The following is a 25,000-nucleotide window of genomic DNA, read 5'->3' as shown; positions in this document are numbered from 1 at the left end:
AGGGTAATTAAAATACAGTACCCTGTGTATGTAAAAAATGATAAGGCAAGAAAAGAGTACAAAATGAAGCTCCTCGTTGAAAATCAAAAGACACTTTTTGCTGACTACTATAAAAATGGGAACATCAGTAACCTCATCTTCCACACAGACCATCCCCATGGCACAGTGCTATATTAACACACTACCCCTCTGTTAAGTGTTACTGAGGGGTGGAAACTCAGGATACTAGACAACGAGGACTCTGAGTCAGCTAATATAAATCTCTATAAGTCTGGAACAGTATTGGTACAGGGCAACCCCAAACAGTTTCGGCTGGACTTTCACCTAATCAAAGAATTAGCTCAGCAGGAGAAGCTCTCCCTTGAAAAAGATATCCCCACCCCGAGTAGGTCAGACCACTAGGCTACCTGGGGCGGCAGGAAGCCTAGTGGTTAGAGCATTGGACTAGTAACCGAAGGGTTGCTAGATCGAATCCCTGAGCTGACAAGTTAAAAATCTGTCGTTCTGCCCCTGCTCAAGGCAGATAACCCACTGTTCCTAGGCTGGCATTGTAAATAAGAATTTGTTCTTTTAAACTGACTTGCCTCTTTAAATAAAATATATGTAAAAAAAAAAAAAAATGGATTTCAGGCATTTGTCAGCCAGGCTGGTAGATTACTACTCGCCCGGATCCAAAATATGTGCCATGAAATATTTGAACATACAAAATGTCACAGACGGGCTAGTTTGGCAAATGTTCTACTAGCCAGATCTGAAAAGAACTAGCCTTGGACTAGCTTCAATCCCGTCCCTGTCAACACCACAGTACTCTGGACCTCGTTGGGATGCAAACAAGTTCCTTCTTTACAATGTGCTCATCCCAAATGGCAGTCTATTCCATAGGCTACTGTACTGTGGGCCCTTCAGGGCTTACTAGTAGTATAATCACTATTGTCTACTTTCCTGAGTTGACTAAATTCACTCCATATCTCCCTAAAGTTTCGCTGCCATCTGGGATTAAGCGGTAATCTGTCCCTAAAGGTTTTGGAACACAACAAACATTTAAAAATCAAGTGATGTGAATACTTTCTGAAGTCTGTATGTGTTTCCTGTGTTTGTCATCTGGCAGCTTTGTTTCCTGCGGTGTGTGTGTGTGTGAGTGTGTGCGTGTATGTGTGTTTACGTCTGTGTGTGTGTGTGTGTGTGAGTGTGTGCGTGTATGTGTGTTTACGTGTGTGTGTGTGTGTGTGTGTGAGTGTGTGCGTGTATGTGTGTTTACGTGTGTGTGTGTGTGTGAGTGTGTGCGTGTATGTGTGTTTACGTGTGTGTGTGTGTGTGTGAGTGTGTGTGTGTGTATGTGTGTTTACGTGTGTGTGTGTGAGGGTGAGATCATGACTAAAAATTTCAGTCAGACAACAGACCTCACACACAGTGAATGTCTTTATGACGCACGCACACACACGCACGCACTCACGCACGCACGCACGCACGCACGCACACACACACACACACACACACACACACACACACACACACACACACAGAAGGTCTTTATGAAGTGATATATAGACAACCTACCTTCAACAATAGACAGTGTCAGAGATCATCTCTCTCTTCCTCCCTTATTCTTCTCTCTTTCTCTTTCTCTCATTCTAAAAGTTTTTCAGTCAGTCTGTCTCTCCTTTTTCATCTGTCTTGACCCCCCCCTCTCTCTCCCTATCTTACTCCCTCTCCTTCCCTCCCTGAGACGTGAAATTAGATTAAAGCAGCTCCCCGCACCTCTCTGATTCATAGGGGTTGAGTTAAACATGGAGTTAAACACATTTCGGTTGAATGGATTGTTGTGCAACTTTGTGAACATAGTTCTACATCCATAACACAACTACCTGAACATAGTTCTACATCCATAACATAACTACCTGAACATAGTACTACATCCATAACATAACTACCTGAACATAGTACTACATCCATAACATCCATAACATAACTACCTGAACATAGTACTACATCCATAACATAACTACCTGAACATAGTACTACATCCATAACATAACTACCTGAACATAGTACTACATCCATAACACAACTACCTGAACATAGTTCTACATCCATAACACAACTACCTGAACATAGTACTACATCCATAACATAACTACCTGAACATAGTACTACATCCATAACATAACTACCTGAACATAGTACTACATCCATAACATAACTACCTGAACATAGTACTACATCCATAACATAACTACCTGAACATAGTACTACATCCATAACATAACTACCTGAACATAGTACACATCTGTAACATCAATAACATAACTACCTGTAACATGGTACTAACATCCATAACATCTGTATAACCACCTGAACATAGAACAACATCCATAACATAACTACCTGGTTGGGTGTTAACATCCATGTATCAATAACATAACTACCTGTAACATAGTACTACATCCATAACATCCATAACATAACTACCTGAACATAGTACTACATCCACAACATCCATCCATAACTACCTGAACATTACTACATCCATAACATAACTACCTGAACATAGTATACATCCATAACACAACTACCTGGTTAGTTCTACATCCATAACATAACTACCTGAACATAGTACTCTCATCCATAACACAACTACCTGGAACATAGTACTACATCCATAACATAACTACCTGAACATAGTACTACATCCATAACATAACTACCTGAACATAGTACTACATCCATAACATAACTACCTGAACATAGTACTACATCCATAACATAACTACCTGAACATAGTACTACATCCATAACATCAATAACACAACTACCTGAACATAGTACTACATCCATAACATCCATAACATAACTACCTGAACATAGTACTACATCCATAACATAACTACCTGAACATAGTACTACATCCATAACATCAATAACACAACTACCTGAACATAGTACTACCTCCATAACACAACTACCTGAACAAGAATAATCATCCATAATTAACTATCTGAACATTTTACTGACATCCACAACACAACTAACTGAACATAGTAACATCCATAACACAATTACTGAAACAAGTTTTACATCCATAACACAACTACCTGAACATAGTACTACATCCATAACACAACTACCTGAACATAGTACTACATCCATAACATAACTACCTGAACATAGTACTACATCCATAACACAACTACCTGAACATAGTACTACATCCACAACACAACTACCTGAACATAGTACTACATCCATAACATCCATAACATAACTACCTGAACATAGTACTACATCCACAACATCCATAACATAACTACCTGAACATAGTACTACATCCATAACATCCATAACACAACTACCTGAACTTAGAACTACATCCATAACATCACTATTGTAACATTCACACTGTATCCATGGTTGTAACATTCACACTGTATCCATGGTTGACTTCTAACATTCACACTGAATCCATGGTTGGGTTGTAACATTCACACTGTATCCATGGTTGGGTTGTAACATTCACACTGTATCCATGGTTGAGAGGTTGTAACATTCACACTGTATCCATGGTTGGGTTGTAAGATTCACACTGTATCCATGGTTGGGTTGTAATATTCACACTGTATCCATGGTTGGAGTTGTAATATTCACAGAGTATCCATGGTTGGGTTATAACATTCACACTGTATCCATGGTTGGGTTGTAGATATTCACACTGTATCCATGGTTGGGTTGTAACATTCAGAGTATCCATGGAGGGAGTAACATTCACACTGATCCATGGTTGGAACATTCATACTGTATCCATGGTTGGAGTTGTAACATTCACACTGATCCATGGTTGAGTACAGAGACACTGTATCCATGGTTGGTACATAACTGACTGAATTATGAAATAACAGAGATTTGAGTCACTCTCTCACACAGAACAAACACACACACACACACACACACACACACACACAGAACACACACACATACACACACACACATACACAGCACAAAGACAAACACACACACACACAGACACACAGACACACAGACACACACACACACACAGACACACACACACACACACAAACACAAACACAGAGAGTCAAGTTGCAAAGATATACAGAGAAGGTTAGACTCACCCAGAATAAGTAGAAGAGTTCTGAAGACTCCATCTCAAAGACAGACTGATATTATGACAACTACAGGATCTAATAAAACTAGTCCCACAAGAATAATCAGTCTGAGATTAAATCTGTTTTATCTGAATTCAGGTTGAAGAAAATCCCACTTTAACAAGGTTTTTATTCCATATGATAAGTGGTGAGAAAATAAATATTCTCTCACAGTGTCAGCAACCTCAGTTTTGCTCTCCTCTCTCTCTTCCTCTTTCTGTTAGAGTGAACCCCTTTCTCTCTTTTCACACTCCCCCTCTCTGTCTCTCTGTCTCTCTGTTCCCTTCCTCTCCTTCCCCTTTCTTTCTCTCCACATCTTCTGGTAAGTGTGTACGATTTTTTGTCTCTTGTCTGAAACCCAGTTCCTCCTCTCTTATTCTTGACACCCAAAATGAGGTTTACTCATTCACTGCTACATTCTTTAACAGTCTGTCTCACTCTTAGGTTGACTTCATTCTGAATAGCTTTGAAACCAAGCCCATTGGAAATGGTAGATTCTTTTAAGAGAGAGAGAGTAGAGAGATACAGAGAGAGAGAGAGAGAGAGACAGAGAAAAGATGTGAATATGCTTGGAGATTGAGAGAGAGAGAAAGAAGACAGAGTGAGAGAGAGAGAGATCTACAAAGACATGATAAGTGAAATAAACAGAGAATGAGGGAAGGGAAAGGTAGTACCTACACTCTTAGAAAATATATCAAAAGGGTTATCTGACTCATAGAATTTATTTTTCATTTAATGTAGAACTCTTTGTCTCCCGATGATCTTTGCACGGGTCAGTGCTACAAGAGCGGACTCAGTGTAAGATTGACCAGTAAGGGCTACGTTCAGAACCAGAGCCGCCACCCTCTGTGGAAAGGGTTCTACATGGAACCCAAAATATTTCTACCTGGAAACCAAAAGGTTTCTTCAAACTGTTCTCTTATGGGGACAGTTAAGGGACCCTTTTTGGTTCATGGAGAGAAATATTTCAGGATTGCAGAACCTTTTGTTTCTAAGTGTCAGTTGTGTGTGTTAATGTATTCAACAGAAATGTGTCTTATTAACTCAGACATGTAAGTAGGCATAGTCACAAACGAGGATGTGTGTCAAATCTTTTTGAAACACATCTCTCTCTCTGAGAGTCTCACACCCAAACACATTTACATTTACATTTGTTATTTGAGACGCTGGTTTTTGTGAATATGTTGTACAAATTGGTGCTAAGTTTCACCACTTTATGACAAATTAGTGATTTTCTGTGGAAAGACATATTTTACAAGGTTATCTGAGCGACAGGGTTTTTAAGGGAAAAGGGGGGGAGAAGGACACATTTATTTCATTTCACTCAGAGTACATTTTCAAACACAACACTAAGTGCGTTATGCTAGTACAACACTGAGTGCTTACATTCAGAATGCTTGATAGAATGTCTTGGAAATGGTACATTCTTTAAAAGTATAAAATACACAACTTGTAAAAGTGCAACAGAATAGAATATAAAACACACAACAATGAATGTAGACGTTGTTTAGATTGTTTTAAGACTCTAGTGAATCTCCATGGTTACTCTGAGACCAAGTTCTAGGATGGAACCTTAAAGGGGCAGTCTGCGATTTAAACAGCAACTAACAGGTCATCTTGTTGTGGTTAACAGCTGAGGGATGGGCCTGGATAGATTGAACCACTCTCAACATCACAGATGGATCTCTGGATGCAAGGACTGACCATCCATGAGATCAACATGATACTTTTAACCATGTTTTAAACCTTTACATCGTGTACAAACAATGGAGTGAAAACAAGCTTATAGTTGGGGTACTGATGGGGTACGACTGCTGACCTGGTCACAAGGCAGTTTTAAGTTATATTCTACAATGTTCTGATGGGGAACGACTGTTGACCTGGTCACAAGGCAGTTTTAAGTTATATTCTACAATGTTCTGATGGGGAACGACTGTTGACCTGGTCACAAGGCAGTTTTAAGTTATATTCTACAATGTTCTGATGGGGAATGACTAATTTGACCTTTTCAAATGGCAGTTTTAAATTATATTCTAAATTAGGTTTTGGTTTGGGGAATGAGCAGTTTTAAGTTATATTCTACAATGTTCTGATGGGAATGACTGTCTGACCTGGTCACAAGGCAGTTTTAAGTTATATTCTACAATGTTCTGATGGGGAACGATATTGCTGACCTGGTCACAAGGCAGTTTTAAGTTATATTCTACAATGTTCTGATGGGGATTCCGACTGTTGACCTGGTCACAAGGCAGTTTTAAGTTATATTCTACAATGTTCTGAGGGGGAACGACAGCTGACCTGGTCACAAGGCAGTTTTAAGTTATATTCTACAATGTTCTGATGGGGAAAAAATGAGAAGGCAGTTTTAAAATAAATGTTCTGACAAAGTTTGCTGAAAGGTGTCTTTAGCCCATTTTGTCAGATGTTCTGGAACATGTTCTGATAATTTACAGCATTTAGTAGTATGTGTCAAAGGCAGTTTTACTGACTTTTACATGAAACTGATGCAAGAGTCAATTTTGCAGTGTTGACCATATTCTTCTTTTTCAAGACCTTGTGCAATCCGCCCAGCAGGCAAAATGCTGAGAAATTAACTTCCTGGGCCACATTCTGGGATGGCAGATTTTGCATAATCAAGCTTCATTTTGTCAGATATGGATGAGTTTTGTTTGTCCACGCCTTCCACTAGATGTCAACAGTCAATAGAACTTTGTCTGATGACTTAATGTCTGGGGAGGTCGATTGAGAAAGGAAATAGTCACCACTGCCATGGAGTTGACCATGCTTTCACATTGCGCATGAAATTCACAGTTGGGACGGACCAGTGTTCCACCGGAGGTCATCTGAAGTCATTCTAATTCTCCGGTTGGAATGTTATTCAAGATATATGTAAACAACATTCTGAAAGATTGATTCAGTACATCGTTTGAATGTTTCTACTGACTGTTACGGAACTTTGGCATTTCGTCACAGAACTGATAGTGGACACCTTGTCTTTGGAATTGACAAAGCTTTTTCCGGATGCCCCAAACAATCGGAAGAAAGGAGATTCATCAGAGAAAATGACTTTACCCCAGTCCTCAGCAGTCTAATCCATATACGGACATTTTCAGAAACAAATCAAGCATTTATTGTGGACCTGGGATTCATAGGACTGCATTCTGATGAAGCACATCAAAGGTAAGGAAACATTTATCATGTATTTTCTGGTTTCTGATGACTAATACATGGCGGCTAATTTGAGCAAGTTCTGTACTGAGGTGGTCTCAGATTATCCATGTGTTGCTTTTTCCGTAAACTTGAGGAGAAATCTGACACGCTTGTTGCATTATTGGAGAGGTATATCTATAATTCCATGTGTATAATTGTATTATCATCTCCATTTATGATGAGAATTTCTGTTGATTTAGGTGCAATATACTGGCAAAATCACTTTTTTAACTTTATTTAACTAGACAGGTCAATGTAAACTCCGATTTTTTTATATAAATAGGAACAGTGTGTTCAAAACTATGCTTGTTCAGGGTCAGAAAAATCAAGGTTAGTGATTAAGATGAGGGATTTCGAACTTGCAAGATTCCAACGGTTTTATTTTATCTTTATTTCTGCTTTTTGTAGAATGCTAAATTTCACTGGAAAATGGCTGTTCTTTTTGTGGTTTGGTGGAGACCTAACATAATTGTTTGTAGTGCTTTTCTGATCACATATTAGAAATCAGACACTTTGGTGGGATTAACAACGAGAGTAGCTTTAAATGGTATGAGACACATGTATGTTTTAGGAATTGTAATTATGAGATTTCTGTGGTTTGAACTTTTGGCCCTCACTACTGTTAGTTGTTATCGAAATCCTTGTTTTTGGGATTGCAAGAAAACACATTTTTGAATTAATATTCTTCAATGTTGTGATCAACCCTGACCTGGTCACAAGGCAGTTTTGCATTATATTCTACAATGTTCTGATCCTCCAGGCCGGCTCAGTCCTCCCCTCCCGCTCCGTGGCAGTTTTAAGTTAGCTCACAGAACAGGGCTGCGGGCAGCATGGAAATGGAGGAAAACTCGCCTTGACCGGACCTGACATCCTTTCACTCCCTCCTTTTACATTTATATTCTACAATGTTCTGCTGCTAAAGCGACTTTCTGACTCTAAATTCCAAGCAATTCTAACCCTAGGAATTCTTTGAACCTTCTCCTCCCTCCTGAATGACTAATTTAAACCTCCTCCCTTCTGCAGATGACCAAGCTCAACCATTTTGAAAAGAAGGTGACATCTAGATCTGTGACAAGTCAAAGACACCGTCTGTTCTGTACAGTACTGCCCTACTGTATTCTGATCCTAGATGTTTCCCAAGGACTCTCCAGATGAAACCTGCGTCTTTGGCCAGTAATAAACAACAACCTTTGAAGATGGAGCCCCTGACAATCTTCTTTCCAGAATCCAGATTCTCCTGTTGATTCACCTCCTCATTCAAATCTTTCCACAAGGATTTCTGGAAAAAACCTGGTGATCCCTTCCGACAAAAGCACTCTTCAAGACAGCGAGAGTTGCAAAGATCCCTCCGATTCAACATTCAGACCAGTATCCCTTCTTTCTTTTCTCTGAGAATGAAACTCTTAAATGTTCACAAAGTTTGCAGCTCTCGGTGTCTTTAGAATGATTTTTGTCAGATCCAAATCACTGTCAAGTATAATTACAAGACATTTCATATGTGTCACTGCTTTTATTGTATCATGAAGTTGATGCAAGAGTCAATATTTGCTAGTGTTCTCCTCTCTCTCATTTCAAGACCTGGGATTCAATCTGCCTGGCATACTGTGAACCTTCAGATCCTCCTCTCCTGATGGCAGCCCATTCTTGCATCAATGCTTGGATTTTGGCCCAGAATGTTGGGTTTTTGTTTGTCCACCTGACAGGTTGAGGATTGACCACAGGTTCTCAGTGGGAGAAGGTCCACACCACGTCATGGACTCACCACTGGTGTCCCCCAGGGCTCTGTTCTCATGGCCAAGGTGCTCCATTCGTGCTATACACCAAGTCACATGAAACTGGATAGTTGCTCTGATCATAACCTCGGACATGGTCTCTTTATTCATGGCTGTGCAGGCACAAATTAATGAGCCCTTTCCCCTTGGCTGATGAAGCAACCCCACACATGAATGGTCTGGCAGACATATCAGTGTTGATGATGATCACAGAACTGATGGCAAGCGCTCAGCTTGTCTTCTCCCGGAGAAGGATGCCCCAAAACAATCGGAAATGATTCATCACGGTTGACTTTACCCCAGTCCTCAGCAGTCCAGAGCCCTAAGAACCTTTGCAGAATATCAGTCAACACCCTGATGTTTTTCCTAACAGAAGGCTCTTTGCCCTTCTTGACACCAGGTTCATCCTCCAAAACATCCTCACTGTAGTGCAGATGCACTCACACCTGCCTGCTGCCATTCCTGAGCAAGGTACTGGTGGTGCCCCGATCCTGCAGCTAAATCAACTTGAGGAGACGGTCCTGGCGCTTGCTGCCATTATTGGGCACCCTGAAACTCATCCAGAACGCCGCAGCTCTCCTTGAAGTTCTTGATGATCTGATAAATGGTTGATTTAGGTTGCAATCTCACGGCAGCAATATCCTTTTTTTTACCTTTATTTAACTAGACAGGTCAGTTAAGAAAAGTTATTAAGACACCATGAACAGTGTGCTTGTTCAGGGTCAGAAAAGCAGATGAGGGATTTGAACTTGCAACCTTTCGGTTACTAGTCCAACAGGTCTGCACTCAGGCTACCTTCCACAGTGGGGTAGCAGTGGAAATGTTTTGGGGGATTCTGTTCATTTGCATCAGCCCAGTCAAAAGGGACTTTGCCCCCAATTGAACAATTCATCTGATCACACTTCAATAACATTCCGGAGTATATGCAAATTGCCATTATTAAACTGAGGCAGCAGACTTTGGAAAATGTATATTTGTGTCATTCTCAAAAGATTTAGGCACTACGGTTCACTACTGTTCAAAAGTTTGAATTACTTAGAAATGTCCTTGTTTTTGAAAGAAAAGCTAAATGATTTTTGGTCCATTAAAGTAACATCAAATTGATCAGAAAGTTCCTTTACAAGTAATTGTTTACTTTTGTCTATCTTAATAGATTTTATTGGCCAGTCTGAGATATAGGTTTTTCTCAGCAACTCTTCCTAGAAGGCATACATCCGCAGTCACCTCTTCTCTGTTGACGTTGAGACTAGTGTTTTGCGGGTACTATTTAACTAAATCTGAGGTTTGTAGTTTTTGAACTCAGCCCCTATCGAATACACAGTGGGATGTGGGTCATTTTGCACTTCCTAAGGCTTCCACTAGATGTCAACCATCTTTAGAACGTTGTTTCAGGCTTCTACTATAAAGGAGAGAGGAATGGGAGCTCTTTGAGTCAGTGGTCTGGCACAGTGTCACAGGCTTGTGGAGCGCCGTCACGAGAGAGTTAGCTCTCATTCCATTGCTTTTCTACAGACAATGGAAATCCCCGGTTGGAACATTATTGAACATTTCTGATAAAAACATCCTAAAGATTGATTCTATACTTAGTTTGACAAGATTCTACGACCTGTAATATAACTTTTTTAACTTTCCGTCCGACGTTCAGCTGGACCTGAACGCACGTTTGGAATTGTTTACCAAACGCCCTAACAAAAGAAGCTATTTGGACATAAATTATGAACTTTTTCGAACAAATCCAACATTTATTGTGGAACTGGGATTCCTGGGAGTGCATTTTGATGAAGATCATCAAAGGTAAGTGAATATTTATAATGCTATTTCTGACTAATGTTGACTGCGCAACATGGCAGATATTTATTTTGGCTGTTTTGGGCTCTGAGCGCCGTACTCAGATTACGCTTTTTCTGTCAAGTTTTTTTGAAATCTGACGCAGCGGTTGCATTAAGGAGAAGTCTATATTTCCATATATAACACAAGTATTTGCATCAACATTTACGTAAATTGATGTGGCTCTCTGCAAAATCACTGCATGTTTTGGAACTACTGAACATAACACGCAATGTAAAATTAGATTTTTGGATATAAATATGAACTTTACCGAACAAAACTTACATGTATTGTGTAACACGAAGGCCTATGAGTGTCATCTGATGAAGATCATCAAAGGTTAGTGATTAATTGTATCTCTATGTGTGCTTTTTGTGACTCCTCTCTTTGGCTGGAAAAATGGCTGGGTTTTTCTGTGACTAGGTGGTGACCTAACATAATCGTTTGGGAGCTTTCGCTGTAAAGCATTTTTGAAATTAGACACTGTGGCTGGATTAACGAGAATTGTATCTTTAAAATGGTGCCTAACACTTGTATGTTTGAGAAATTTGATTTATGAGATTTCTGTTGATTTGTATTTGGCGCCCTGCAATTTCATTGGCTTTTGGCAAGGGGTTCCGCTAGCGGAACGGGGTTCCACAGGTTAATGAAGCTGCAAGTTGAGAACTTGTGAGGCGCCTTTTTCTCAAACTAGACACTCTAATGTACTTGTCCGCTTGCTCAGTTGTTCACCGGGGCCTCCCACTCCTCTTTCTATTCTGGTTAGAGCCAGTTTGCGTTGTTCTGTGAAGCAACTAGTACACAGCGTTGTACGAGATCTTCAGTTTCTTGGCAATTTCGCGCATGGAATAGCCTTCATTTATCAGAACAAGAATAGACTGATGAGTTTCAGAAGAAAGTTATTTGTTTCTAGCCTGTAATCGAACCCACAAATGCTGAATCCTCAACTAGTCTAAAGAAGGCCAGTTTTATTGCTCCTTTTATCATCACAACAGTTTTCAGCTGTGCTAACATAATTGAAAAAGGTTTTACTAATGATCAATTAGCATTTTAAAATGATACACTTGGATTAGCTAATGAAATGAGCCATTGGAAAACAGGAGTGATGGTTTCTGGGCCTCTGTACGCCTATGTAGATATTCTATAACAGAATCAGTAGTTTCCAGCTACAATAGTAATGTACAACATTAACAATGTCTACACTGTATTTCTGATCAATTTGATGTTATTTTAATGGACAAATTCTGTGCTTTTCTTTCATAAACAAGGACATTTCTAAGTGACCCCAAGCTTTTTAACGGTAGTAGAGGTACATAGAGGTGTCCATGGTAACACTTGATAATAACTATCATGAATAAACCTTTTAACGATTTATAAACTATTTACAATTATATTTGTAAACATTTATAAGAATGTGTAAACATTACTAGCCTGAATGTATAAACATGCATATTATTCTTAAATGTTATTAATAAAGTGTTATAGATCAATAACACATTTACAGTATGACAGTATAACAGTCCATTAGGTCACAACTAACACAAATCTTCACTTAATGTTTTTCTAAATCCCTTTGGATTTATTAGTGTAGAACAGTCACCCTATATTGTGCTATCTTGTGCTCTTGGTAATAAATATTACTATAAATCTATCACATTCATGTAAAGAAAGAAAGCTTCTGTTTATAAGTATGGTTTCATCTATTTGACGAAGTTGTGTAAAATTGAACCGATCTTTTGGATGACATGAAGATCATGTAACTTCTGATTGGATGACATGAAGATCATGTAACTTCTGATTGGATGACATAAAGACCATATGGATTCCAATTGGATGACATGAAGATCACATACCTTCTGATTGGATAACCTAATGCTTGATAAGACAGTGGTTAATATCAAGTTTGATATGAAGTGTCTAATCAGGGATGGAACTGAAGGATTTTGGGCTCTGGCCAACCTGGCTAGCGGACAACAATTTTTACTATCGGGCGGGATAGTTGGACACATTTTCTACTAACCTGGTCTGAACAGTACTATCCTCGGGCTGAGTGTTTCTGGTGTGTCACTATCTGGCCAAGATACTAAATCAGAAACACTTCCCATTTCTACAATATATCTTAACTACACTGCTAAGCGCAAATATTTGTTTTCATAAATGTTTACGATATTGACCATTTTGACTTTACAGTTTGAACATCTAGTGGGAACCTTTGTCATGGGAGGAGGGGTAAAGAGGTGCATTATGGGGGTTTGGTGATGTCAGATCTGCGACTCCCCCGTGGTCTCTGCGCTCCTTGACCCCTAGGACAGACAAAGGTCAAAGGACAGAGGTTAACTTAGTGAAAAGGGTGTGTGTGTGTGTGTGTGTGTGTGTGTGTGTGTGTCTGTTTGTGTGTGCGTGTGTGTGTGTGTACCTGGGAGTGGCTGAAAGAAGGGTTGGTAGTGCTGACCACTGAGTATCTCTTCTTCAGTGGTGTGCAGATACAGGACAGGAGCTTGCCATACTCCTCTCTCACCTGATGGGGGAAGCAGAGCACAGTGTTACACACACACACACACACACACACACAACACACACACAGAAACAGACACACACACACACACCATACCGTTTTGTTCAGTAGGCAGTGCATGATGAACAGCAGTGCTCCCTGTAGAGAGTTGAGGATAGTGAAGAGATATGTCATGACCACTGTCCCCTCCTCTTGGAACTGGAACACTCCAAATATCCACATAGTACCCAACACACACAGCTGGGCCACTGCTGTCACTGTGAACACCCTGGGAGAGAGAGGGAGGAGGGGGAGTAGGGAGGAGGAGAGGGGAGGGAGGGAGGGTAGGGGGATGGGAGGGGGAGGGAGGGAGGGATGGTAGAGGGGATGGGAGGAGAGAAGAGGGGAGGGGAGATGGGAAAAGGGGGAGGGAGGGAGGGAGGAAAGACAAGGAAGGATGAGGGGGAGTGGAGGGGAGCGAGGTGGAGGTAGGATAAGGGGAGAGAGGGAGGGAGGAGAAGGGGAGATGAGGGGCGAGGGGGGGTGAGGGGGAGGGGGGAGGGGAGGAGGAGGGGGAGGAGGGGATGAGGGGGATGAGGGGGAGGGGAGGGGAGGGAGGAGGAGGGGGGAGGGGGAGGGGGAGATGAGGGGTGAGGGGGTGAGGGGGAGGGGAGGAGGAGGGAGGAGAGGGGGAGGGGGAGATGAGGGGTGAGGGGAGGGGAGGAGGAGGGAGGAAGGGGGGGGGTGAGGGGGGCGAGGGGGAGGGGAGGAGGAGGGAGGAGGAGGGGGGGGTGAGGGGGTGAGATGGGAGGAGGAGGGACGAGAGGGGTGGAAGGAGGGAAGAGGGAAACGTTTTAGTACAGATTTATTTAATGTACTATGGCAGCTAAAAACTGAATTGCATAAATAAATTTTTTCACACCAAGGATTTGTCACTGTCCATACATTCACTACATTTCTACATTCACCTATCTCTCCGCTTCTCTTTTTGTCTCTACATCACTGTCTCTGTCTCTTCCCCTCTTCCCTGTCACACCTGTGTTCCATTCACTGTCTCTGTCTCTTCCCCTGTCACACCTGTTACACCTGTTACACCTGAGTTCCATTCACTGTCTCCAGCGCTCGACGTCGCCGGTCTACTAACCTCCGGTCCTGGCAACCATAATTATGCACACCTGGCAACCCACATTATGCACACCTGCTCCTTCTCGGTACTTGACTCCATCATTACCTTGATTACTTCCCTTTATTTAGCCCTCAGTAGCCTGTCTTCGGGCAGTATTGGTTCCGTTCACGTTCAGTACGCTGCTCCTGTTGAGTTTATCTACTTGTTCTCATTAATAAACTCTCCTTCTGCACCTGCTTCCTGACTCCTAGTGTATAGGTTACGCTCTCGCTCTCTCTCTCTCCCTCCATCCCTCTTTCTGTCTCTCAGTTTCACACTCTCTCTCTCTCTCTCTCTCTCTCTCTTTTTCTCTCCCCATCTCTCTCTCTCCATCTCTCTCTCTCTTTTTCTCTCCCCATCTCTCTCTCTCTCCATCTCTCTCTCTCTCCCCCCTATCTCTCTCTCTCTCTCTCTCTCCTTACTTGATCTTGCGTAGGTTGGAGAGGTCAGGGTTGAGACTAGAGAACTTCTGGGCAAGCCTCCAGACAGTGATGATGAAGAAGAAAGCGTTGAGGATGATGATGGTGCACACTGGGCCAAAGAATCTCCAGATGAATCCTCTCTCCAGAGACAACCAACAGCTGACACACAGAGAGGATAACGTTAGAATTAGGTTATCTGGTATTATTTACATGTTATATTTATGTTATATTTACGTTTTATAAAACCTCTCTCCAGAGACAACCAACAGCTGGATAATATTAAAATTAGGTTATCTGGTATTATTTACATGTTATATTTATGTTTAATAACACCTCTCTCCAGAGAATTAACCAACAGCTGACAGAGACAGGATAACGTTATAATAATGTTATATATTGTTATTTATATGGGACAGATTTGCTACACAGTCTCTCACACACCCACAACAACACACACACACCCACAACAAACACACACACACCCACACACCCACACACCCACACACACACACACACCCACAACAACACACACCCACACACACACACCCACACACCCACCCACACACCCACACACCACACACACACACACCCACACACAGACTCAGACTCACTGTTGTGTGGTACCATATCCATCTGGGTAGGTGATAGCAGAGATGATGACTATAGTCAGTGGCAGTCCATATCCCACAGCATGCAGGTACAGAGGTCTACAGTAAGACAAAGAATCAAAGAGCTTCATAAAATACAGGTACAGAGGATTACAGTAAGAAGAAGAATCAACGAGCTTCATAAAATACAGGTACAGAGGTTAACAGTAAGGTAGATAATAAGAATCAATAGGGCTTAAGAAATAAAATACAGGTACAGAAATAAATAAAATGAAAAATCAATAGAGAAATAATATAAATACAGGTACAGAGGTTAAACATAAAGTAAGACAAATAAATCAAAGAGATTCATCTAAATACATACAGAGGTTTATCATTTAAGATGGAAAATCAAAGAGCTTCATAAAATACAGGTACAGAGGTTTACAGGACCACCATGAGTAGAATCCTGAAGAGATTCATACAAATACAACAGAGGTTTAGGAAGAAGAAGAAGAATCCCAGAGATTCATTAAATACAGGTACAGAGGTTTACAGTAAGAAGAAGAATCCCAGAGCTTCATAAAATACAGGTACAGAGGATTACAGTAAGAAGAAGAAGGAGAGGAGCTTCATAAAATAGCAGTTAAAAGAAAAGAGAAGAGACACCAAGGTAGATAATAGAGAGATAATATAACGTTGTAAGAAATAAAATAAAGTTGTAAGAAATAAATAAAATGAAAATATATAATAGATTAGGAAATAATATAAATACAGACATTCTAAATGAATTAAACATAAATGTATAATACAAATAAATACAAATATATACTCTAAATATATACTAACTGCATAATCATTTATAAAATAGAGTAAATTTATGTCAATACCTTATGGTAGTGTTGAAGACCAGGACCACCATGATTTCAGAGCTGAACTAACAACATCCAACTGAAGGATCCTAGGAAGAACAGGTGGAGGAGACCACACAAACCCACATCCTCCCTGAGAAGAGGAGAAACCCAGAGAGAGAGGAGAGGAGAGGAGAGGAGATGAGAGGAGGAGAGGAGAGGCAGACACAGAGGTGGAGGTGGAGGAGCGTGTCTCCTGGATGGAGAGGACAGCCAGAGGAGAGGATGACAGCAAGAGACACACCACAGACAGGAGAGACCCAGGACGAACAGAGAGAGGTGAGAGAGAGGAGAGTGAGGAGGGAGAGAGAGAGAGGAGAGGAGAGAGAGAGAGGAGAGGAGAGGAGAGGAGAGGAGAGGAGCAGGAGAGAGAGAGGAGAGGAGAAGAGAGGAGAGGAGAGGAGAGGAGAGAGAGCTGAAGATGGAGCATTAACTGAGGATAGCTGAAGAGGATAAATGAATAGGATAAAAGTCAAGATTTAGCTTAAATTCAGATCTGACTGTATGTAAAAATGTTACGTTATTTTTTTGTCATCCTGGGCACAGAAGGGGGTACAAGATCCTAGGGGGAGCTGAAGATGCCAAATTTAAAGTGACAAGGAAAATATTAAAAAGAGATATTGCTATATATACCTTGATCACTTACACACACAAACTCACACACACTTACACATTACACTGAAATCCCTAAACCCACCTTGTTCTGTGTGTGAGAGATTGCTGAGGAAGACGAGGTCAGCGATGAAGAGGCAGACACAGAGGTGGAGGTGGATGAAGATGCGTGTCTCCTGGATGGACTGAACAGCCAGAATGTCAGGATGCACAGCAACAGACACACCACAGACACTGAAGACCCAGCCACATTAACAGACGATAGCTCAAAGGTGTTCATTAAGAGGATGGCTGAAGATGCTTAAGATTAACTGTTGAGAGCTGAAGATGCTTAACATTAAGAGGAGAGCTGAAGAGCAAGATTAAGAGAGATGAGCAAGAGCTTAAGATTAACTGAGCAAGAGAAGATGCTTAAGATGAGCAAGGAGAGCTGAAGATGCTTAACATTAACTGAGGATAGCTGAAGATGCTTAACATTAACTGAGGATAGCTGAAGATGCTTAACATTAACTGAGGATAGCTGAAGATGCTTAACATTAACTGAGGATAGCTGAAGATGCTTAACATTAACTGAGGATAGCTGAAGATGCTTAACATTAACTGAGGATAGCTGAAGGTGCTTAAAACCTGTTAGGGCTAGCCCTGAGTACTGCCCCTTCTAGAGGAATTGGGTACCCATATAAAACATGATACATTTTTGTCAAAAGTTGCTAATATATGCATATAAAAAAATATTATCGAATAGAAAACACTCTAAAGCTTCTAAAACCGTTTAAATTTTGTCTCTATGTAAAGCAGAAGTGTCAGGGCATGCATTCTCCCAAAGTCTCTCTTGTAATGGAAAAAGTTGGCACCACTTTGACGTCATCGTATCCGCACTTACCAAGCACTTACAACCCTGGGAAGAGTCTGTATGTGTTCAGCGAGAAGCCTGCTTTCAATGAGGCGTGTCACTGTGAGAATCGCGTCTCACGAGACGTTCAGCGTTAAGGTCTCGGTCACGCCAAAAAAGTGTACCCTATGCGCGCTCTGCAGTTTTCTCTCTTTTCCTCAGGATCGATTAAACAACTTTGTGTGTCTGTTCTTAGATTCCTGTAGACCTTTATAACATGTTAAAGGTATAATTTGAACATAGTTTGACAAGCTCATTAAGCATAACGTTAGCGATTTTTACAAAAATGGCGCAAATGAAACAGAATGAAAACTGCCTGTTCTCAAGTATAATCATTTTCTGATTAAGGAAATTTATGTGTTAAGATTTTCAAAATATGCTTTAGATACCAGAGAAAATCACTTAATAAATTGTGCATTTAAGAGTGTATCTTGCTATACATATGACAGCATATTTAGCAAAGTTTTGATGTGTATTCCTTGTTAGCTGAGGCGTTATTAGCTATTTAGTCATGCAACATTTATTCGACAAAAACCATCCAAGGAATCAAATTGAAAAAAATAATTTGTAACATGTTAAGAACTGTCATCTGATGAAGATTTCAAAATGAGGAAAGACTTTTAACCTCTTAAGACTCTAGGGGCAGTACATAGCAGATGTCCAGTTTTTCCTGAAAGATGCTCGAATATGCTTGTAGGAAACACATCATTCCCAAAGATTTTTGTTACTATGCATGCTTGGCTACCAAGATTAACTAACCGAAAATTCAGTCACCTACATGCTCGAACTTTTTTCGCCTTATATGGCGAATTAACGGACACATAAGGTAACTGAAACATAGGAAAACATTGATTGAATCAGGGATACCTGAAGGTGGTTTGTCATATTTCTCTCCATTGAAAGTCAGGTCCCGGTATTTTTTTCCATTCAAATCTCAGCCAGGCTTTGTTCTGAGATTTGAATGGAAAAATATGACAAACCACTTCAGGATTGATTCAAACAACGTTTGCCATGTTTCAATATTATGGAGTTACACCTGAAAAAAGTTAAATGTAGGTGACTGAATTTTCGGTTATAGTCAATCTTAGTAAAGATATGCCTACAAAGAATCTTTCAGGAAAAATGACATCTGCTATGTAAGAGACCTTTGAAACATCTGAAGTTCTTCAAAGGTAAAGATTTTATTTGATTCATTCCTGGTTTTTGTGAATATTAACTAAATGCCGCTAATGCTAAGCTAGCTATCACTCTTACACAAATTAGTGAGTTCTAAAGCATTTTGAAAATCTCCAGGATTGTTAAGAAAATTTAAGCTTGAGAACAGGCATATTTACATCATTTGCGATTTTTAGCTGAAACATTTGTTGAGCTTGATAGCAGTGAAAAGGTTTGCGGATTTCTGGAAACGTAGACTGAGCTATCAATTCCAAGCATATTCGAGCATCTTCTGCAATGGTGGTTGGACATAAATACAAAACATTATTGCTGACTTGCTGGGTAGATAAACAACTTGTTTATCTTTCATTTGAGCTATTTTTCTTGTTAATTATGGAGGTTAAAATGAAATACTGCTTTCCATAGGCACCTTCCAGCTTAACTGAGGATAGCTGAAGATGCTTAACATTAACTGAGGATAGCTGAAGATGCTTAACATTAACTGAGGATAGCTGAAGATGCTTAACATTAACTGAGGATAGCTGAAGATGCTCATTAACATTAACTGAGGATAGCTGAAGATGCTTAACATTAACTGAGGATAGCTGAAGATGCTTAACATTAACTGAGGATAGCTGAAGATGCTTAACATTAACTGAGGATAGCTGAAGATGCTTAACATTAACTGAGGATAGCTGAAGATGCTTAACATTAACTGAGGATAGCTGAAGATGCTTAACATTAACTGAGGATAGCTGAAGATGCTTAACATTAACTGTTGATAGCTGAAGATGCTTAACATTAACTGAGGATAGCTGAAGATGCTTAACATTAACTGAGGATAGCTGAAGATGCTTAACATTAACTGAGGATAGCTGAAGATGCTTAACATTAACTGGATAGCTGAAGATGCTTAACATTAACTGATAGCTGAAGATGCTTAACATTAACTGAGGATAGCTGAAGATGCTTAACATTAACTGAGGATAGCTGAAGATGCTTAACATTAACTGAGGATAGCTGAAGATGCTTAACATTAACTGAGGATAGCTGAAGATGCTTAACATTAACTGAGGATAGCTGAAGATGCTTAACATTAACTGAGGATAGCTGAAAGACTGCTAACATTAACTGAGGATAGCTGAAGATGCTTAACATTAACTGAGGATAGCTGAAGAAGCTTAACATTAACTGTTGATAGCTGAAGATGCTTAACATTAACTGAGGATAGCTGAAGATGCTTAGCATTAACTGAGGATGGCTGAAGATGCTTAACATTAACTGTTGATAGCTGAAGATGCTTAACATTAACTGAGGATAGCTGAAGATGCTTAACATTAACTGAGGATAGCTGAAGATGCTTAACATTAACTGAGGATAGCTGAAGATGCTTAACATTAACTGAGGATAGCTGAAGATGCTTAACATTAACTGAGGATAGCTGAAGATGCTTAACATTAACTGTTGATAGCTGAAGGTGCTTAACATTAACTGAGGATAGCTGAAGATGCTTAACATTAACTGAGGATAGCTGAAGATGCTTAACATTAACTGAGGATAGCTGAAGATGCTTACCATTAACTGTTGATAGCTGAAGATAATTAACATTAACTGAGGATAGCTGAAGATGCTTAACATTAACTGTTGATAGCTGAAGATGCTACACATTAACTGAGGATAGCTGAAGATGCTTAACATTAACTGAGGATAGCTGAAGATGCTTAACATTAACTGAGGATGGCTGAAGATGCTTAACATTAACTGAGGATAGCTGAAAATGCTTAACATTAACTGAGGATAGCTGAAGATGCTTAACATTAACTGAGGATAGCTGAAGATGCTTAACATTAACTGAGGATAGCTGAAGATGCTTAACATTAACTGAGGATAGCTGAAGAGGTTAAAACCTATTACGGCTCGACGTTTGATTCAGAAAAACACCTGTTCCAACTCGCCCAACATGACGACAAATTATCTAATAAGTTACCTGTAAACTCTGTCCAAACATTTCAAACAACTTTCCTAAACCATCCTAAAACATCAATAATCGAGACAATTTAAGACGGAATATACTGTGTTCAATAGAGGATAAAATGAAAGTGGAGCGAGTTCCAGGTCGCGCACAACAAACAAAAAAGTACACTTGGCTTGACTCTCATCTAGTGGAAGCCATAGGAACTGCAAGCAAGTGCCTCATAAATCTAGTTCCCCATAGGAACCTAATAGAAAACACAGTTAACTCAACAACAACAAAAAGTCCTGGATGGTTTGTCTTCCGGGTTTTGACTGCCAAATAAGGTCTGTTATACTCACAGACATTAACAGTTTTAGAAACTTTATCCAAATCTACCAATTATATGCATATCCTAGCTTCTGGGCCTGAGTAGCAGGCAGTTTACTTTGGGCTTTTCATCCGGATGTGAAAATACCGCCCCCATCCCAAAGAGGTTAATGTTAAGCATCTTCAGCTATCCTCAGATCAACAACACAGCCTTTAACTCATTACTCAACCTACTCAACTGACAACATAAGGTAAGGAGCATTATATTGACATCACCGTGTGTGTGTGTGTGTGTGTGTGTGTGTGTGTGTGTGTGTGTGTGTGTGTGTGTGTGTGTGTGTACCTGTACAGGGTAGAGGGCCATGAGAACAGCAAAGCTGCTAAGGTGGGAACAGGAACACACGGTGTATGTAGCGTTAGATGTGACTTTGGTACAGCCACGACTTGACCACGCCCCTCCCTCTTCCTGGACACGCCCCTCCGACCAGAACACACAGGTATAGTTCATCTCCGCTGACTCCGCCCTCACCTGGGGTAGGGGGTGGGGGGAGGGAGAGAGAGAGAGAGAAAGAGACAGCGAGAGAGAGACAGAGAGAAACAGAGAGAGAGAGAGAGAGAGAGAGAGAGAGAGAGAGAGTGAGAGAGGAGACGACGTTGCCACGAGAAAAGGGCAACCAGTGAAGAACAAACACCATTGTAAATACAACCCATATTTATGCTTATTCATTTTATCTTGTGTCCTTTAACTATTTGTACATTGTATATATATATATAATATGACATTTGTAATGTCTTTACTGTTTTGAAACTTCTGTATGTGTAATGTTTACTGTTAATTTTTGTTGTTTTTCACTTTATATATTCACTTTGTATGTTGTCTACCTCACTTGCTTTGGCAATGTTAACACATGTTTCCCATGCCAATAAAGCCCTTGAATTGAATTGAATTGAGAGGAGGATGAAAAATTGGCTAAGCACTTCTTAGAGAACGGTCTCTTCAACAGATCAGTCTGTTTGGCCATCATCAGTATGTTAGGCCATCATCAGTCTGTCAGGCCATCTTCTGTATGTTAGACCATCGTCAGTCGGTTAGGCCATCATCAGTATGTTAGGCCATCATCAGTCTGTTAGGCCATCATCAGTCTGTTAGGCCATCGTCATTATGTTAGGCCATCGTCAGTATGTTAGGCCATCATCAGTCTGTTAGGCCATCATCAGCATGTTAGGCCATCGTCAGTATGTTAGGCCATCGTCAGTATGTTAGGCCATCATCAGTCTGTTAGGCCATCATCAGCATGTTAGGCCATCGTCAGTATGTTAGGCCATCGTCAGTATGTTAGGCCATCGTCAGCATGTTAGGCCATCATCAGCATGTTAGTATGTTAGGCCATCATCAGCATGTTAGGCCATCATCAGTATGTTAGGCCATCATCAGCATGTTAGGCCATCATCAGTATGTTAGGCCATCGTCAGTATGTGGAAAAATGCAAGTCCTAACTGTAGCTGTACGATAATGATATACTAGAATATTTACATTTGTGATATGCTAACATCAGTACTACGGCATATGTTATATTATCAAATGCTACCTGTAGATGTCTGAAGGTGAGGATGACAGGCTTGGTGAGGTGTTCTGTTGCTGGGTTACTGACAAAAGCTGTTACCACCTTGGAACTGATCTGGTAGCTAGGCTTTGATGCTGTGGCGGTTGCTGTGTCTCTGTTTGTGTCCGTGTCAGTGAGGTACTGGAAGGAGTTGTTGACAGATCTCTCCACTGTCTTGTAACACACCAACCCAGCCAGAGCGAAACCTGGGAAGCACAGAATGAAACAAGTTACCAGAATGTCTTGTAGTTGTCCCAGAATCCCCAGGTTTTTCACGTTTCCTGGTTGGAAGATTCCTGGAATAAGGAGGTGATTTGAAATGCTGGTCATGGCTCACATCAACACCATTATCCCAGAAACCCTACACTCCAATTTGCATACAGCCCCAACAGATCCACATATGATACAATCTATTGCAATCCACACTGCCCTTTTCCACCTTGAGAATGTTATTCCTTGACTACAGCTCAGAATTCAACACCATAGTGTTCTCAAAGCTCTTCACTAAGCTCAGGACTCTGGGACTAAACACCTCCCTCTGCAACTGGAACCTGGACTTCCTGAAGGGCCGCTCCCAGGTGATCCGCAACACGGGGGCCCCTCAGGGGTGCGTGATCAGTCCCCTCCTGTACTCCCTGTTCACCCATGACTCATGGCCAAGCACGACTCCAACAACATCATTAAGTTTGCCGACGACAGAATAGTGGTAGAGCTGATTACCGACAACGATGAGATATCCTATATGGAGGAGGTCAGATACTTGGCCGTGTGGTGCCAGGATAACAACCTCTCCCTCAACGTGATCAAGACAAAAGAGATGATTGTGGACTACAGGAAAAGGAGGACCGAGCACGCCTCCATTCTCATCGACAGGGCTGTAGTGGAGCAGATTGAGAGCTTCAAGTTCCCTCTCAGGAGACTGAAAAGATTTGGCATGGGTCCTCAGATCCTCAAAAAGTTATACAGCTGCACGATCGAGAGTATCCTGACGGGTTGCATCACTGCCTGCTATGGCAACTGCTCTGCCTCCGACCGCAAGGCACTACAGAGGGTAATGCGTACGGCCCAGTACATCACCGGGGCCAAGCTTACTGCCATCCAGGACCTCTACACCAGGCGGTGTCAGAGGAAGGCCCAGTACATCACCGGGGCCAAGCTTACTGCCATCCAGGACCTCTACACCAGGCGGTGTCAGAGGAAGGCCCAGTACATCACCGGGGCCAAGCTTACTGCCATCCAGGACCTCTACACCAGGCGGTGTCAGAGGAAGGCCCAGTACATCAGCCAAGCCCACTGCCATCCAGGACCTCTACACCAGGCGGTGTCAGAGGAAGGCCCAGTACATCAACTGCCATCCAGGACCTCTACACCAGGCGGTGTACATCACCAGGGGCCAAGCTTACTGCCATCCAGGACCTCTACACCAGGCGGTGTCAGAGGAAGGCCCAGTACATCACCGGGGCCAAGCCCACTGCCATCCAGGACCTCTACACCAGGCGGTGTCAGAGGAAGGCCCAGTACATCACCGGGGCCAAGCTTACTGCCATCCAGGACCTCTACACCAGGCGGTGTCAGAGGAAGGCCCAGTACATCACCGGGGCCAAGCTTACTGCCATCCAGGACCTCTACACCAGGCGGTGTCAGAGGAAGGCCCAGTACATCACCGGGGCCAAGCTTACTGCCATCCAGGACCTCTACACCAGGCGGTGTCAGAGGAAGGCCCAGTACATCACCAGAGGAAGGGGCCAAGCTTACTGCCATCCAGGACCTCTACACCAGGCGGTGTCAGAGGAAGGCCCAGTACATCACCGGGGCCAAGCTTACTGCCATCCAGGACCTCTACACCAGGCGGTGTCAGAGGAAGGCCCAGTACATCACCGGGGCCAAGCTTACTGCCATCCAGGACCTCTA

The 25,000-nt window shown here is 41.5% G+C and overlaps 2 protein-coding genes and 2 long non-coding RNA genes across 5 annotated transcripts in view; all 4 read right to left on the bottom strand.

Annotated features, from left to right (window-relative positions):
* Positions 1 to 4,348, bottom strand: part of LOC135560029 (uncharacterized) — a 6,494-nt gene extending 2,146 nt beyond the window's left edge. Inside the window, exon 1 of one of the 2 annotated variants that reach the window (XR_010458645.1) lies at positions 4,330 to 4,348. This is a non-coding gene — a long non-coding RNA (uncharacterized LOC135560029). Of the gene's footprint in view, positions 1 to 4,124; positions 4,188 to 4,329 lie in introns of those variants that run through there. The other variant, XR_010458644.1, reaches the window with a different exon arrangement.
* LOC135560329 (adhesion G protein-coupled receptor E5-like) overlaps positions 1 to 25,000 on the bottom strand; it is a 114,477-nt gene that overhangs the window by 75,483 nt on the left and 13,994 nt on the right. Inside the window, exons 8-9 of the mRNA XM_065002197.1 lie at positions 23,075 to 23,295; positions 21,829 to 22,014 (exon numbers count right to left, since the gene is read on the bottom strand). Of these exons, the coding sequence (XP_064858269.1) occupies positions 21,829 to 22,014; positions 23,075 to 23,295 (407 nt within the window). The remainder of the gene's footprint in view (positions 1 to 21,828; positions 22,015 to 23,074; positions 23,296 to 25,000) is intronic.
* Positions 12,158 to 13,479, bottom strand: LOC135560032 (uncharacterized). Its single transcript, XR_010458648.1, has 2 exons — positions 13,383 to 13,479; positions 12,158 to 13,269 (listed from the first exon to the last, which is right to left on the bottom strand). It is a non-coding gene; the product is annotated as an uncharacterized LOC135560032 (long non-coding RNA).
* Positions 15,024 to 16,559, bottom strand: LOC135560028 (adhesion G protein-coupled receptor E5-like). Its single transcript, XM_065001034.1, has 3 exons — positions 16,525 to 16,559; positions 15,659 to 15,754; positions 15,024 to 15,206 (listed from the first exon to the last, which is right to left on the bottom strand). The coding sequence occupies exons 1-3, from the start codon at positions 16,554 to 16,556 to the stop codon at positions 15,044 to 15,046; spliced, it is 291 nt and encodes a 96-aa protein (XP_064857106.1). The 5' UTR covers positions 16,557 to 16,559; the 3' UTR covers positions 15,024 to 15,043.

Source organism: Oncorhynchus nerka, linkage group LG15 (genome assembly GCF_034236695.1).
Source record: "Oncorhynchus nerka isolate Pitt River linkage group LG15, Oner_Uvic_2.0, whole genome shotgun sequence".
Lineage (NCBI taxonomy): Eukaryota > Metazoa > Chordata > Actinopteri > Salmoniformes > Salmonidae > Oncorhynchus > Oncorhynchus nerka.
Note: the sequence above shows the minus strand (reverse complement) of the source record. Positions and strands in the feature narration are given on the sequence as shown.

Excerpts from the sequence above, each read along its gene's own strand:
- LOC135560028 (XM_065001034.1), bottom strand. The coding sequence starts at position 16,556 with ATGGTGGTCCTGGTCTTCAACACTACCATAAG. Across the intron at positions 15,755-16,524 it reads GTCTTCAACACTACCATAAG|ACCTCTGTACCTGCATGCTG; the intron begins GTATTGACATAA and ends GTCTTACTGTAG. Across the intron at positions 15,207-15,658 it reads GGATATGGTACCACACAACA|CTGTTGGTTGTCTCTGGAGA; the intron begins GTGAGTCTGAGT and ends TCTGTGTGTCAG.